Source organism: Microcaecilia unicolor, chromosome 5 (genome assembly GCF_901765095.1).
Source record: "Microcaecilia unicolor chromosome 5, aMicUni1.1, whole genome shotgun sequence".
Lineage (NCBI taxonomy): Eukaryota > Metazoa > Chordata > Amphibia > Gymnophiona > Siphonopidae > Microcaecilia > Microcaecilia unicolor.
Genome location: NC_044035.1, coordinates 250,954,131 through 250,971,903, shown reverse-complemented (window position 1 = coordinate 250,971,903; position 17,773 = coordinate 250,954,131). Strand labels below are relative to the sequence as shown.

At 40.4% G+C, this 17,773-nt stretch overlaps 1 protein-coding gene across 1 annotated transcript in view; it reads right to left on the bottom strand.

The window, feature by feature from the left end:
• The window catches only part of POLQ (DNA polymerase theta), a 274,424-nt gene that overhangs the window by 237,956 nt on the left and 18,695 nt on the right, over window positions 1-17,773 (bottom strand). Inside the window, 4 exon segments of the mRNA XM_030205030.1 lie at window positions 10,997-11,209; window positions 15,038-15,184; window positions 15,292-15,451; window positions 16,738-16,952. Of these exon segments, the coding sequence (XP_030060890.1) occupies window positions 10,997-11,209; window positions 15,038-15,184; window positions 15,292-15,451; window positions 16,738-16,952 (735 nt within the window).

The following is a 17,773-nucleotide window of genomic DNA, read 5'->3' as shown; positions in this document are numbered from 1 at the left end:
CAATGTCTGCAGGGCTTTTGGAGTAACAGAAAACAGTATTAGCAGTCAGGGAGTTGGCTCAATGCCTATAACTCAAAAAGCAAAAGTAAGCAAAGATCAGAACACATAAGACTGTTAACAGTGCAGTAAAGCTAAAAGTGCTGCTATGAAGAAAATTGAAATCAGAACAGCTGATGGCACCTCTGGTATGCTGCCAGTGTAGGTGTTTGGAGCGACAGACCACAATACTAGCAGTCAGGGAGCAGACTCAGTGCTTCCAGTCCATTACCAATGTGGACAAGCCTGTTGGAGAGACAGACGGCAGAAGGAAAGGTAATGGAGTCAGTTCATCACCTCTGGTGCATCATCAATGTGGGTGGGGTTTTTAGAGAGACAGATAGCAGCAGCAGTAGTCAGTAAATCAGCTCAGAATCTCTGGTGGATCACCAATGTGGGAGGCCTTTAAAAGAGACAGCAGCAGTAGCTGTCAAGGAGTCAGCTTGGCATATCCAGGTGTTATCAATGTGGATGGGACATATGGATAGATAGAATGTAGCAGTAGCTGTCAGGGAGTCAATTCAGTGGCCTGTAACGCAAAGCAAGAGCAACAGTAAACAAAGATCAGGGTACAGACATGTAACGGTGGAGAAAGGGGATCATGTATGCACACTTATGTATAATTACTATTTCAGTGTGCAGGTTTGTGTGTGTAAATCAAAGAAAATATTTTTTTCATGCAACATATAATTAAGCTCTGGAATTCATTGCTGGAGGATGTGGTAAAAGCAGTTAGTATAGTTTGGGTTTAAGCAGTAGATTTCCCCAAGTCCACCTTAATGGTTTATGTAGGAAAAGTTTCATTTTACATATATTTGACATACTGCAAATCAAAGGCAAGATCTAAGTGGGGGAGGTGAACAAAAAAAAACAAGGGGGCACAGTATATTTCTCTATGTCCAAGAAAACAGAAGCCAATCATCAAAACTGGGAAACACAAAGCAATTACAATAAATTCAAATCAAATACATAAGAGAAACAAGGATCATGGCAGGGAATAACACATGATATGTCAACTGCCACCTGATTAAAGAGAGAGGTTTTAAATTTCTTAAGGGAAGACTATTCCTCAAGGAGGGGGCAAAAATCACTAAAGCAAGAGTATCTGATACAATATGAACTTGACAGTAGATGGGGACATATATGGTTTTAACCTCCACCTTAACCATATATCATATAGAAATCATTCATATGTTTTTTATCGCCTCAGCAGTGCACATGACCAACTTCACTCTTTTATTGGACATTCAACAGCACCCAAATCCTCACTGGCGATAATATTTTATTAAACTGTTTCTTCATTTACTTATTTAACTGTTCATTTTACTTTTTAATCTCTAAGTTACTTATAAGCAATACTTAACTTGCACTGAACGGTCAGACCAGGGGTCCAACAATGCCCGACATGCATGTTTCGCCCTAAAAGGCTGTGTTAAGGGCTCCCCTAAAAAATACATAAATATAAGTGCATTAAAACATCGTCTTTAAGGAGGCAGCACAGGTCCCGTATTTTACAAATGCCCAGCTGTCTCCCCATACTATACCCCATATTTTATTCTAAACCATACTTCCAACCTACCCTTAGCCGTTCTTAGTACCAGCCTCGCAATGTTTTCTTTCTGGATTTCCTCCTGCTAAGATGGCGACGGCTTCCTACTCTGTCCTTTTAGCTTCTCCTTCTCCTATTGATGTCTCCACCCCCTGAGTCTGATGGACCAATCACAATTCCCCACTACATTAAGGTAGCTCCTTATATATATATAGGAGAAGGAGAAGCTAAAAGGACAGAGTAGGAAGCCGTCGCCATCTTAGCAGGAGGAAATCCAGAAAGAAAACATTGCGAGGCTGGTACTAAGAACGGCTAAGGGTAGGTTGGAAGTATGGTTTAGAAAAAAATATGGGGTATAGTATGGGGAGACAGCTGGGCATTTGTAAAATATGGGACCTGTGCTGCCTCCTTAAAGACGATGTTTTAATGCACTTATATTTATGTATTTTTTAGGGGAGCCCTTGACACAGCCTTTTAGGGCGAAACATGCATGTCGGGCATTGTTGAACCCCTGGTCTGACCATTCAGTGCAAGTTAAGTATTGCTTATAAGTAACTTAGAGATTAAAAAGTAAAATGAACAGTTAAATAAGTAAATGAAGAAACAGTTTAATAAAATATTATCGCCAGTGAGGATTTGGGTGCTGTTGAATGTCCAATAAAAGAGTGAAGTTGGTCATGTGCACTGCTGAGGTGATAAAAAACATAAAAAACATATGAATGATTTCTATATGATATATGGTTAAGTTGGAGGTTAAAACCATATATGAGCCTTGTTAGGGGAGTAGTTACAGTTGAAGGGCTCTTAAAGAGAGAGTTAGTAGTGCCAAGTACAAGTAGATGGGGACAGACATAATATTCTGTTGAGAAAGAAAGTCCTCTGAGATGATATGGGATCAACAAATTGGAAAGAAACAGGGGTAAATTGATACAAAAGATCTGATGGGAGATATTAAATATTTTAAAGGGATTCTGTAGGCGACAGAAATCCAGTGTTCCGAGAGAAAAAATAAAGTGATATTTAACACTAACATAGAAGATCTTATATAACATTTCCACACCTAGAAGTTCGGAACGGTTCACGAAAGAAAAGAAATTACATATAATAAAAATCAAATCCAAGAAATTCAGGTAATGTACTACAATGATTCAAGAATAATATTTAGGGAAAAAAAAAAACAAGACTTGAGTAATTTCCTAAATCTCAGATGATTAGTGTCAGTTTGAATAGATGTACGCAAGGAATTCCAAATAGGGACCACTGCCAATGTAAATAGTCCTTTAGTTGTAGAGACCAAGTAAGGTTTTAAATATAAAGGAAACTGTGGGGGGTCACGTGACGCTATGTACCGGAGCGGTCGATGCTAGACTAGCTCCAGGTACCTCCTTGTAATTCCCATCGAATTAACTCCAGAAACAAGACGGGGTGAACCAAAATTGCTAGCGGAAAGCTGACGCATAAAGATTCTGCGGCCGAAAGAGAAATTGATAGCAATTATGACGGCGAAATCGCTAAAAAAAAGACAGAGATAAGAGTAAAGCGCTGGAAGACAAAATGGCGGCCCCAGCGAGCCCGCCAACCTCTGCGGTCAGGTCAGCGTGGGCAGCAGAGATTGTGGGAGAGGTGACGACCGCGATGGAGGCGATCCTAGATAAAAAACTGGAAGGCTTAAATTCAAAACTGGAGGGATTACAAAATCATATGGCGCAATTGAGCCAAGACCTTGTAGCGCACCAACAACGCACGGGGGCCCTGGAAGATCGTACAGGAGTCGTAGAGGAAAAATATGCTAAACTTCAAAAGCTGGTAGAAGATCAAGCTGAGAAACTCGAGGATCTAGAAAACAGATCCCGACGTAATAACCTGTGCTTCGTGGGGCTCCCCGAAGAAATCAGCGATAAAGACCTACGGACTTTTCTTGAAACATGGCTGACGAAAGAGCTAAAATTGAGCACAGAGCTGGGCCCGTTGCAAATTGAAAGAGCACATCGCATGGGGATGCAGAGAGCGGGTGACGCCAGACCCAGAATAGTTATCTGCCGTTTCCTGAATTTTGTTCAAAAAACAGCGATATTGCAAGCTATGAGAGGAGGTATGGCTCTTAAATATAACAACCAAAAAATCCTTTGCTTCCAGGACTACTCGGCGGCAGTTGCGGCGAAGAGAAGGAGCTTTTCACCAATTTGCTCCCAATTAATTCAACATAAGGTTAAATTTACCTTGCTATACCCGGCGAAACTACGGGTAACCCATCAGTCTATGACGAAAACCTATGAAACAACACAAGCAGCACAAGACTTTGTAAAACAACTGCTGCAGACGAGAGATGAATAAGGTAACGAACGGCACAAGTTGTAATTGAAAGTTATTCAAGTAAAGAATTGCTTCTTTTGGCGGCAAGCAGCGGACAATTACAATACGCAGAATAACTTAAGTAAGTTTAGAAGTATGGTCTGCTGATGACCCCTGGGCAAAAGAGGAGCATTGGGATACGAATTAAAAAACAAGGGAGAAACGAATTGGAGCTCCATAGAAGTATTGTTTGTAACTATATTGTCCCAGTGGGGTGTTGGCAAGTCTGAAATATAATAGAAGTTGACACATTAGTGGGACTGATCAAAAGGCTTTGGAGAAGCAGCTTGGAGAGAAACAGGAGAGAAAGGAACTATTATAAGAGGACTAAGGAGATCAGAAATTAAACTCTCCAGCTTTGCAGAGTTTTTACAGAACAAACGGTTTAATTAGCAGATTGGTTGATTGATCCAATACCAGGGAGGAGAAACACAGTCTGTTAAAGTTGGGAGCCAAGCCTATGTATGAAGATATGATGATATGCGGAAGAGAGTTGAGATAAATGTTTTTGTTGTATATACTTCCGCACTTCATTGAAGTTTAACAGAATTAAGAGAATAATCTAAGAATGGTTGAAATAGTAAATTTGCTTGACAGTTATAGGAAATTGTAGAAAGTTCACCCGATTTGGGTATATTTGCGGGATAACATATGGGAAAGCTGTAAACTTTAAATCTGGGGAAAAAGGAGATAAAAGGAATATAGAGGCTCTTACATGTAAAATGAGAGTACAATTTAAACCGGTTTAAGGAGCGGGGAATAACAAGGGGGGGGAGTCGAACGTGACTAAATTCCTTGGGGGGAATTAGCAGGGACAATAAAAGGAGATGGGGAGGGGGATATGGGAGGAGAAGGGGGGCTTTAAGGGAAGGGGACTCAGATTTTCATAGGAAGGAAAACTCAAAGGGAAAATATGAACACTATAGAGGTAAAGAGGAATTGGAACACATTAATTTACAGCACACAGAGGTATCTGAGAGGGGTCATGGGCTGGGGTGGCCTCTTTCGGAAGATAAAAGGTTTCAATGGCAAATAGGATGCTTTTATGTTCCTTAAATGATTAAAATTGTAACATGGAATGTGGGTGGTATTAATTCACCCATTAAAAGATCAAAAATTTTGAAATATCTGCAAAGAATTCAAGCTGACATAGCTCTTTTACAAGAAACACATCTCTCGGATAAAGAACATGAAAAGCTGGCTAGGTGGTGGGTAGGAAAGTGTGTAGCTTCGCCAGCTAAAGGGAAAAAGGGAGGAGTGGCTATTCTAATCAGGAAAGGGCTGGTGACAGAACTGAGTGACGTGACTAAAGATCAAGAGGGGCGCTATGTTTTTGGTAAGGCGATAATAGCAAGACAGCAGGTACTACTAGGCAGCATATATGCTCCCAATCAATTTGAGGCTCAATTTTACAGAAGTCTGGTGGACATGCTTACTGCAGTAGACCCCATCCCATTAATCCTAGGAGGGGACTTTAACATGGTGTGTGACCCAGAACTGGATAAATCTCAGCCTCCGCCCACGCTAAGACACTGGCCCTCGAGAGGGCTACCCAATCTTTGCACTGTATTGGACCTGCTAGATGTATGGAGAGTGTTACATCCGCAAGATAGGGACTATACTCATATATCAAGGGCGCATAATACCCAATCGAGGATAGATTACATACTGATGTCTCGATCACTGTTGGGAGGGGTTAGAGAGTCGAGAATAGGACCCTACGCCATTTCAGATCACGCAGAAGTATGGGTGAATTGGCAACCATTGGGGATGGAAGAGAAAATGAGATGGTGGTCTTTTCCGAGTTATTTAGTCAGAGATATAGGCTTTAAAGAGGGATTGTTGGCTAAGTGGGCTGAATATAAAGCTACTAACGAATATTCAGTTGAGAGTGCCTCCTCGTATTGGGAAGCAGCCAAGGCTGTCATGAGGGGAGAAATGATCAGCTATGTCAGTCATTTTAAAAAAGCTAGGGACAAAGAAATTTTGAGATTAGAGGCCCAGATCCGTACCTTACGGAAAAGACTTGGTGAAAATCCAAACGTTCACACTAGAAAGGAGCTCCTAGGGGCACAGGTAACGCTAAACACACTGATCCATGAACGTGAGGTGAAATCACAAACCTACTATAAATTTCAATTATACAAATTTGGGGGCAAGGGTGGGAAGATGATGGCGCGACTTATAGCTCAGAAACAGGCTACCCGCATAGTAGCAGCCTTGAAGGATCAGACAGGTAAACTATGCCATTCAGACGCGGAAATCCGAGATATTTTCCAAAACTTCTATCAGCAATTATATGCAGAAAGGGATAATTCAGGCCTTGACAGTACTTTATATTTAGACAATCTGGATTCTCCGAGACTGACGGATGGGGAGAGAGACCAGCTCAATGCCCCTATATCTAGTGATGAGGTGGGATGGGCCATTGGAAGTAGTCAATCAGGGAAAACTCCTGGACCGGATGGTTTGAAGATAGAGTTTTATAAATTGATGGGAGAGACCATTCTGCCACCAATGGTGGAAGCATATAATGAATGGGTGGAGAAGGGGTCACTGCCAGACCAACTGAATATAGCTCGTATCATATTAATCCCGAAACCCAAGAGAGATGTGACTTTACCTGAGTCTTATAGACCCATATCACTATTAAACTGTGAAGTAAAAATTTTTGCAAAGATACTGGCAAACAGAATGAGTCGGGTGTTGCCAAGACTGGTGCATGAAGCACAGGTGGGTTTTGTTAAGGGCCGAGCTGTATCTAAGAATCTCAGGCGGATTCTAATCTCTTTGGAACAGATTGGTAGGGCAAATAGATCTGCACTCATAGTAAGCTTTGATGCAGAAAAGGCCTTTGACCGTGTGAAATGGGAGTTTCTGTTCACAGTAATGGGAAAATACGGATTTGATGGATGGTTTTTGGGAGCGGTTAAATCTCTTTACACCTCGCCAAAAGCGAGAGTGATGGTGAACGGTAATTGTTCAGAAAATGTGAGGATAGAGAGAGGAACTCGTCAAGGTTGCCCCTTGTCACCGTTATTGTTTGCATTGTATTTGGACCCACTGATAAGAGAGGTATATTCCAATGCAGAAATTCATGGTGTAACCTTGGGTACTGTAAAATTCAAATTGGCAGCATTTGCTGATGACTTGTTAGTTGTGATCACGAGACCAGAGACATCGTTACCAGCTCTATTAGAAGCATTTCAAGAATTTGGGGATTTCTCTGGTCTAAAGTTAAATCTGGAAAAGTCAGAGGCACTGGCTGCTGATGAAGAGCTGAATAGAAACTGGCCAGGGATCTTTCCGTTGCGGTGGGCAGGGGGACACTTCCGCTATTTAGGAATCTTGCTATCAACGAAGACTAGGGACCTTTATAAACTTAATATAAAACAACTTCTGGCACAAACTAAACAACAGCTGGAAAAATGGGAAGCATTGCCACTCTCTTTGATAGGTCGTTTGGGGCTTATACGTATGGTAATTCTCCCTCGCTGGCTATACGTCATGCAAACCCTTCCCCTTAGGTTGCTGAACAAAGATCTGACAAAGTTTTACAGACTGGTAATGAGATTTTGCTGGGCGAACAAAAAGGCGAAAATGAAATTCCAGCTGCTATGGGGGGGCTGGTCACAGGGGGGGACTAGGCTTGCCTAATGTGAAACTATATAACATGGCATGTTTACTGAGACATATTAGAGATTGGCTTTTTGAATCGAATAATTACACCCCCCTAGAAATGGAAGAGGCATTCTATGCTCCATATCGTTTGGTGTCATTGTTGCAAGTGGAAAAAGCTTTGATCCCTAGATATCTAAGTCGAAGTTTGTTGTTGATGCCGCTGCGTGAGGCGTGGCAGTTTTTGGGAAAATGTCTGGAAGTGGATACTGAAGTTACGGAATTAATGACCATTCGGGGGAACCCTAAATTTGTATCAGGCTTGGAGAATCCAGTATTTAAAAGATGGGAGGAAAGAGGAATAATGTATTTGGAAAACATAATGGGAGCTGAGGGGCAGATAAAACCGCGAGAACAAATACTGGGTAATGAGCCGATGCAATGGGGGGACACTTTTGCTTATTGCCAGCTGAAACATTTTATACATTCTTTAGATGGGGAGAAATTGAGACAAAAATCAGGGTCCAAGTTGAAAGAATTCTTTGAGGAAATTTCGGATACTGAACCCTCAGTCTCTGAAGTGTATAAGGCATTAGGGTCAGTGGGGATGAATAAAGACTTGAAAATAGTTAAAGAACGGTGGGAGAAAGATTTGGGAATAGCCCTCCCCAACTGGGACATTAATAGACAAGTGAAGGGTATTGCAAACTTGGTTAGTGGAGCCCAATATCGGGAATGTGCATTTCGGGTACTTCATAGAGCCTACTTTACACAAGTTCAACTAGCAAAATTTGGGGGAACACAAAATGCAATATGCTTGCGATGCAAAATCACAGAAAACACATTCTACCACGCATTTTGGAGCTGTGAAGCCATACAGGGCTTCTGGTCCAAAGTGGCCAACTATCTGTCAAACCTGCTGTCTTGTGAAATAATAGGAACCCCCTCACAGATGTTACTGGATATCTATGGGTCATTTAGAGGGAATACCTCAGAGGAAACACTATTTTTTCGTAAGGGATGTCTTCTGGCAAAGAAATGTATACTTCAAAATTGGACCTCGGAGGCTGTACCAGAATTTTGGCACTGGCGGAATATGGTGCACCAGCTTCTGATGTGGGAGGCAAGAGAAGCCAGGGGATCCCCAAAACGAAAGAATCAGTTTTTGAAGATCTGGGGAAAATATATAGATACCCTATCAGCTAAGGGTAAGGGTTTTGTGCTTAATGTGCTGTAAACACTATATTGAAGTTGAGGGTGGGTCAGTTCCTCTTTAAAATGATTGTGAGTTTTCCGGGGGGGAGGGAGAGAATAGGAGGGTTAACAGAGGGGGGGGGGAATGTTAGGGGGTAGGGGAAACAGGGAAAGGGAGGGGGGATTGGAGAAACAGAATAAAAAAGTGAAAACAGTGGGCTCAATCGGTTTGATGGTCGAATAGAAGGAAATTACATGATTGGTTGTACATATTGAATATTTGATGTTGACAAAAATGTACACTGTTTTCAATAAAAACCGTTGAAACATAAAGGAAACTGTAATTTACTCATATGCATAAACCTAGTAGTATATCTGGAAAATCAAAACAGAGATCAAAATTGAAAAATATTCTGGGACAGAATCCATTCAAGATCTTAAAAACAAGGGAGAATCCAAGATGGCGCCGGAATAGGAGGACATGTCTCTAGTCCCTCCGGAGCAGTGAATTAAATACACGGTGGTGTCTGACCGCACTTACCCCCTGAAAGCTGGCAGATGAAGAGGTGAGCGGTCGGGAGATGGTGCAGTGAAGAAATTGGAGCGGAGAACGGAGAGGTTCGGGGAGAAAATTGCGCCGGCACGTGGCGGGTGCAGCGGACAGATGAGCACGGGAGTGTGGAGCGGCTGGAACAGATGGGCGGGAGCGGCGAACTCAGAAAAGCACGAACGGAGAGCTGTTGAGGGTTCAGGAAGCCGCAACGGGAAATTGGAGGGCAGTGGCTGGTGCCAGCAGCAGACTGAGGTCTGGCGGTGTCCTCTTCTTGGAAAGGGGAAGAGGTGAAGGCCCAGGCGGAGTTCAAAATTAAGAAAGGAGAGAAACTACTGTTTATGGAGGTGAGAGGGGCCAGGCCACTGCTGGGAAAGGAATTGAGGAGTGCTGAGGGAGGGGAGTTGCTCCTTAATGGACATCATTGACAATAATAGTGCTTGTTATAGTGTTCAGCTGTGACATTGAGTGAAGAATTAATTGGGCTGCAATATTTTGAAGTAGCTGAAGTCTTGTTAAAGATTTGGAAGTTTGACAGTAGTCAATCTTCAAAAACAAAAAGAAGCCTGAACCAGCTTCTACAAATCATCAATAAAAAAAATATGAACGAACCCGATGCAAAAATTTAAGATTAAATAGCGGGGGTCAGTTTCTTAATATAAAAGTCACCATTTAAATCTGAATCCAACCAAACTCCCAAACTCTTGATAGACTGCTGTAGAGTGATGGTTTTGCCTTCTAAGGTAGGATGGGTTAAAGGAAAAGATAAATTATTCCATTAACAGATTAACAGATAGCATTACTGTCTTTTCTGCATTCAATTTTAACCAGTTGTCAAAACATCCTTTTGGAAATTTGTAGAAAACAACCCTGAATATGCTTACATTTTTTTAGACCAAAGAGTAACCTAAAAATACTTATACTAATTAAAGACTCTCTTAGGGTGTCTTTTACAAAGGTGCGGTAGCATTTTTAGTGCACACTAATGAGTGCACTAAACACTAGAGATGCCCATAGGAATATATAGGCACCTCTAGCGTTTAGACCACACTTAATTTTAGTGCGCGCTAAAACAGCTAGGGTGCCTTTGTAAAAGGACCCCTTAGGTAGATAATAGGCAAACACCGATACAGGGAATTACAATAATCCAGTCTAGAGACTACTAAAGTGAGGTGGATACAAAGAGAGGAGGGCTCAAAAACAATCTGACTGACCTAAGCATAAAACAGTACTTGGAAACATTACAGCAGACTTGGGGAAATTCACTGCTTATTCCTCAGTTAAGCAGCATGGAATCTATTTTTTCTGATCCTGTCCATATACTTGTGACCTAGATTGGTCAGATGAAAACAAAATACTGGGCTTGATGGACCTTTGGTCTGACCCAGTATGGAAAATTGTATGTTCTAAAGCTCATGCCCAGAGGTTGGAATTTGCATTTTGAGATTTGAACCAATAACCCAGAGATCATGACTGCTGGGGTTTGTACTGAGACAGATAATATTTTCAGTTTGCAAAAATGCTGCTTTTGTTTTCCATATGCATGATACTGTATTCATAATTATAGAACAATTTGGTGGCAGTTTTCTATTAAAAAGAATCCATTACAATAACCACCAATAGCCTAACTGTTCCTTTTCACATGGTGTCATACAGATCTATAAAAAGAAGACATTGTGCCCAAGGGTTCCACTTACCTTCTGTATCAACTCCCTTTCTGCCAGCTCTACCTGCCATTTGCTTGTATGTCAAAATATCCAGGATTCGACCATTGAAAATTGGAGTCCTGATGATTACTCGCCGTGCAGGCAGATTCACACCAGAGCACAGTGTGGAGGTGGCAGCCAGAACTCGAATAATCCCTTGACGAAAAGCTCCTTCAACAATATCTCGCTCATCAAATGTTAAGCCTATAACATTTTCAAGAAACAGGTATCAAAATACTTAGACAAAGGTGGTTAAAAATTACTGTTACTTAAGAAAACACTTAACAGCAGAAAATAAGACTTGGAGAAATAAATTAGGCAGTGCAGTCTTTTATGGAAACTGAAACGTGTAGGGTTTCTGATTCTAGGTATTTACCATTTGAAATTTTGGGTGTAATATATGTTTAGGTAATGCAAATGTCCCCAAAAAAGGACAGCTACAATTCCTGTCTGGCATAATAGGCAATTCACTAAAGCTCCTTTGGTTATTTGAGGAGACTTTTACTGTGTCATTAGTTAAAATAGGGCAGATGAAATTAGAAATGTTAAGAAGATTCAATCCCATGATCTGTTAGAATCCACTCAGTCTTCCCACTTGGCCCTAGTGAGGGGGGTTGCTACAACAATTTACATTTTCTCAATTTTTCCTATAGTAAATTTTTTTCTCCTTTGGAGATGCTTAAGCAATATTTTAGTAATATCTTACATATGGATTCCTCATGTCTCCTAACAATCTCTAAAGCATATTATGTTGAATTTTTCCATGTAAGTGTGTTGTGAAACTGAACTCAGTGAATATATATTTTCTTTGATCCATTACATTTAAATTCTTTCTTAGATTCTAAGAAAGTAATCACTCCACTTTCAAACTCAGAAATGGTTTTGACAACTACTCCTTAATTGTAAATTATATAATCCTGTGAATCTCCCTTCAAGGTCTCCGAATGTAAATTTAAATGTTGATTTTGCCTTATATTGTGCCTTGTCTCTCCCCCAATATTGTGGACTAATACAAGATGATTATAACCTGTTTTCAATAACATATTAATATGTTCTTCGTTACAATATTGTGAATATAATCTTCTTATTTCTGTACAAGATATGTTTTTGGAATTGTTAAAAGAAATATAAATACAGAATTTTAAAAAAAGAGGAGAGGAGAGTAGCCGTTGATGGGGTTGGAATTGATTATATCACCTTGAAGTTGGCTATGCAACTGGAATCTTTGATAGAGAAACCCAGCAATGGGGCCACTTTGGCGGCTTCCTTTTTGCTGACTTCAGACAGAGATAATACACTGTGATTAATTATTTTTGTATTTAGAATAAATCAGCTAAGCTGTATCTTGGGATTTGGCCCTAAGTATGGAGTTTCTTCATGAAATGTCCTCAAAAATGTTTTAGCAAATTTCAGGGTCAAGATTATGGGGATCATTTTCAAAGCACTTAGACTTAAAAAGTTCCATAGGTTACTACGTAACTTTGTAAGTCTAAGTGCTTTGAAACTTTGCCTCCACGTATTTTTGGATCCAGCACATGTAGAGGAATTGACACTGAGTTATGAAAGACCCAGTACTAGTGACCATGAAGAAGTACCACCAGGAATTTAACAGGATTAGTGTATTATTAAGATGTGATGGTTGGTATTATTATGATGTATGTGATGGTTGATGGTAATATCTTAACCTTGCTTATTATTGGAATAAGGTTATTTTGAAATTTGCTCTCCCTCATAAATTTATAGATAAATGGGGAGCATTTACAAAAATGCTACTCTGGAGGATCTGGATGTCAGCTTTCTACCTAAGAACCTAAATTTGGCTACGAAAACTTCTCTCCCATATTTTCCTAACTTACTGGTACCCACAAGTATCAAGACAGCAGGTTCCTCCCCAGCAATATCTAAAATCCTATCTAGGTAACATGTGAAATCCACCACCTTTGCACCAGGCAGGCAAGTGACCAGACGATCCTCACATTTACCAGCCATCCAGCTATCAACACGCCTAATGATCGAACCACCAACTACAACAGCTGTCCTAACCCTTCTATCCTGGGTAAAAGTTCCAGGAGATACATTCTCAATATGAGAGGACACTGCATCCCCTGGTGGGCAGGTCCTGGCTACAGGATTACTTCCTACATCACCAGGGTGATGCTCTCCTTTTAGGAGACCTCCTACAAGGCAGCACAGGTGCTGCAGACTGGCGGTGGGACTTCTCTATAATGTCCCTGTATGTGCCTCTCTGTCTCCCTCAGCTCCCCCAAGTCTGTTACTCTAGCCTCCAGAAAACGGACTTGTTCCCTGACAGCTAGGAGCTCTTTACATCGAGCACACACACATATAACCTCTCTCCAACTGGGAGATAATCATACTTGTGATGCTCAATGCAAAAGACTGGAAAGCACCTCTCTCACTGCTGGACTGCCATCTGCATCTTAGTGTTATTGAGTTGTTTAATTAAAATTTGTTAAGATATTAGCAGTGGTGTGCTGGTAAATTTTCACAGGCTCGCTCCATGGTCGACCTCTGTGCCACCTTCCCCCCCATATTGCAGAGCTGGCTATACCCAGGGAGAGGGAGCCTGGGGGAGGGGGGCAATGCATTACTCTCTCCAGGAAAAACAAATGTTAATGCTCCCAGGTTCCAATCTAATTCATGTTTAATGTGGGATAAAATGCCATAAATAAGTAAATAAATAGATAGAAACTCCGAACGTTGAGCACCTGATTCTCATAACATGATGTCTGTTTTAGAAGCCCTTTACCAGGAGAAAAACAAATCTCTGCACCAATATAACAGGGTTAGGGTGTCCCTATAACCAGTCCCACCAAATGACACACTGATTACGATTTATGATTTATAACAAATTACTACTCTATCTATGAAAAGTTATTCCATTATTATACTTCCTCTGTGTACATCCGTATGCACAAGCCAGCATGTTTGAAAATTTTTCTTTTTTTTTTTTAGCAGTATCCTCCCTACGGTCCCCACCCCACCTACTCCAGGCCTCCTACCTGCTCCTCCCGAGCTACAGAGTCCCAGCACATACCTGAAGGCAGCTACCTTGGTGGTCTAGTGGATTCTTCGGGACAGGAAAGATCCTGTCTTTCCTGCCCACTACCAGCGCTGACCCTCCCGCTGCCACATCATCTTTAAAATGGCTGCCAAGACTTACAAGGGCGGCCTCGCAAGACTCCAGCGGAAGTCTCACGAGGCCACCGCTGGAAGTCTCGGCAGCCATTTTTTAAGAGTGATGTAGCAGCAGAAGGGTCAGCGCCAGCAGCGGGCAAGAAAGACTAGGGCAGAAAGTTCAAATTTAAAACTATGGGGGAAAGGGTTTTACACTATGGAAACTAGTTAATAAAGTTTACTTTATTAAATTCATACTATCAATAAAACTACAATTCCTCTTATCCCCAAATATTTAAATCACTAAAGCACAGAGGAAAAGTAATATCCACTTACCCAAAGAAATGTCCTCTTTTCTCAGGACTTCTCAGAAAGGTTACCTGGGACCTTTCCTCTCTATATAGTTTTGATTCAAAGGGGACTGCTTCAAACAGGCCCTTTGAAAGTTAACTCGGTAATCAGATTGTTCTAGTGACCTTTGCAGCTATTCTACCTTCCTAACAGTGCCTTAATTAACACTTAATTCAGATCAGTAGTACTGCTACCTCTACTCAAATTTTGAGCCCTGCTCTGCTACTAGCCTGTTACAGTTAAGTTTCTACCTCTGGCAGAAAGTTTCAGTTTAAAACTATGGGGAAAAAGGGTTCTACATTATGGAAACTAGTTTATAAAGTTTGCTTCTTTCTTTTTTAATGAAGACTGAACTAGGCCCTGTTAGAACAGAGCGAATAAGTTAACCTCTTAACAGGGATCATCCATTCACTAATGACCTTTTGGTCTAGTTGTAAATGAGCACAAAGCAGGAAAAACTGCGTGCAATAGTAATAATGTTCATTACCCAAAGATCATGCGTATGATCAGAATAAAATGATTACCCAATATGATAGTCAGTACTACCTGCATGATGAAATGCCACTCCCCACAGTACAGTTCGTCCAAGTACAGAGTCCAACCCTGAAGGTGAGCGTTTCAACTGCTCTAAAACATCCTGTATACCCTCTCTATCCAGAGTCACTGGTAAGAGATTTGTAAATGCATCCAATCCTTCAATCAGGGAACAAAGAGAAAAAAATATACAGTTAAAATGTTATATATCTCATTAACAGCTGACAAATCAATGTTAGAAGTCAACATGTGGTTAAACTTCTCACCTTCAGCCTCTGGCAAAGCCTTATGATGCAAACTGTAGAACTCCCGGGCAATGGTGTCTGCCAACTTCTCACACCAGTTCTTTGATGGACAAAAGAGCAAAACCGAGTGGCCACTACATATAGTCTCATAACATAGGCTAACAATGTGACCCTCATCCCCCTGAGAGAAAAAAGAAAAAAAAAAAAAAAAGAGATGAGGGTACATAGCATAGTAACTAGAAGAAAGTTACTACTATTCCTCACTTACTGTGATAACCCTAAGCAAGTCATTTAATCTTTTTGCTTGAGCTCTCACTTATCTTTCACCTTTTTTCCTCCTGCCTGGAATTTCAGTATCCTTTCACATAGATTAAGAGCTGTCGTGAAGCTGCCAGAAAACCCAGGTCCAGTTCCTGGGCTGCAATTCTGCTTCTCGTGTCATGTGATTGATAGTTTTGCACAAGCACCACTCACACTGAAGAAAGGAAGATTTCAGTCAAATATTTATCTTCAGTAACACCATCTTACACGCAAAAATTTAGAAAAAAAAATCTGGATTTTTTTTTTTTTTTACTTTAAATTGAGAAAAAAATGGAAAATATTTTCACAGATTTATTTCAACAATTATTCTGTACTTAAGTAGCAATTAATATTTTGCGGAAAAGCTCAGCAATCTCTGCACATAAGAGATATACCATCGACCAAAGTCTAAGACAGCAACAGAGACAAGAATCAGTCTCATGAATCTGTTACATTATGGATAAAGAGGGCATTCCTACGACAAAGTTATAGACACATGATCTCTAGTGGTGATTTATACTTGGTCATTGACCTGTAATCTTTTGGAATTTGTTTCCTTTTCCCATTGTATAAAAAGCAGAACTTTGAAGCTGCCACTGGCCCTGTTTATTATTAGTACATAAACTACCAACGGTGCTCTCTACACTAGTGTTACACAGCACAATCAGTTCCTATCTCATGGCTGATAAAGTGAGAGCCGCCCAACCATAAAAGGAGGGCAAAATGTCAGTGGTTCACATCAGAAGTCTCAAAGTGAGCTGACACACTGATAAATCCCAGTACATCTACCTGTGAGAACACCTCCATTTACACCAGTGGAACACACCCTACTGGGTCGGCAAAGAGTCAATAAACAATTGTACTACAAGAAAAGGCTCGTATCAGGCCTGCTGACAGCTTATGCCTATTTCAGAAAGGCAACTGGCAATTGATCATAATGAGATTTACATTTGATTACTGCCCCCACACTATTAAATCATAGTGAATCTGCACAATGTATTTATACATATATTATGAACGCACTATATCTAAGCAGTATTTGAATGCAAGATCACACAATCATCTTAGCAAAAGTTTACTGTTCCCAAAAGCCTTTGATAATCTACTAAAGCATACAAAATACTAAAAAAAAGGGAGTGGAAGACTAGATTCATAGAGTATCCTTACCTTTGCTTGTATTACAGCTTGAAATTCTCGCATTGGATTCATCAGAGAATCATAAATAGTGCTGCCAATTTTCACATATTCCATGAGAGGCACAGGACGAAAATCGGTATGGTACAGCTCAGCATTCAGCCAGGAAGCTAGCAGAGTCAAATTTGGCAGGGTGGCACTCATGCCCACAATCTGTACACCTTTAGAAGTAGAACCATTCTTTGCCTCTTGTAATCTACAATTGTAAAAAAATGTGAGTCGTGAGCGCCGAGATTCCACAATAGTTGGCAATTTCCAACCCATTTCTACATTACCATTTTTTGCTAAGATGATTGAGAAAGTTGTTCTTAATCAACTATATAATCACCTTCAAAAAGATAATGTTCTAGATCAGCACCAAATTGGTTTTACAGATCACCACGATATGGAAACATTACTGATCTTTCTTCTTGACGTTGTCAAAGCTGGGTTTCATAAAGGTAAAAGTTTTTTTCCGGTTCCCCAGATATCTCAGCGGCATTTAACAAGCTATTGGTTTGGGAGGATTTGTATTGCATTGGGTTTGCTCTTACCTTACAGAAAGAAAATGTTTTTAATGGTATGGTAAAATTTGATATTATGGCTTGTTTTTCGGGAGTGCACAAGGCTCCTGTCTCTCTGCAGTATTATTCAACCTGTTTCTCCTCCCCTTTGTCAACCTCTTCACTGTTTTGGTTTCAAATACACAATTTATGCTGATATATAACTTCTAGTACCTGTTGATAGAACACTTGATGATTTGTTGCATTTATACCTTTCTGGTATTGACAACTGGAGGGAAACTGGTTGAAATTAAACATTTCTAAGACACAAATTTTATTCTTCTTAGGTTCTATACCTGATGAAGTGCTTGTTAAATTTGAAATGAATGATGATGAAATTCCAATAAGGAATGAAATCAGGAATCTTGGTGTTCAAGTAGATTCTGCACTTACTATGAAAAGACAAGTTCTCAATACCATTCAGAAAATTTTTTATAAGTTGAAAATAGTGTGCAGAATTAAATCAT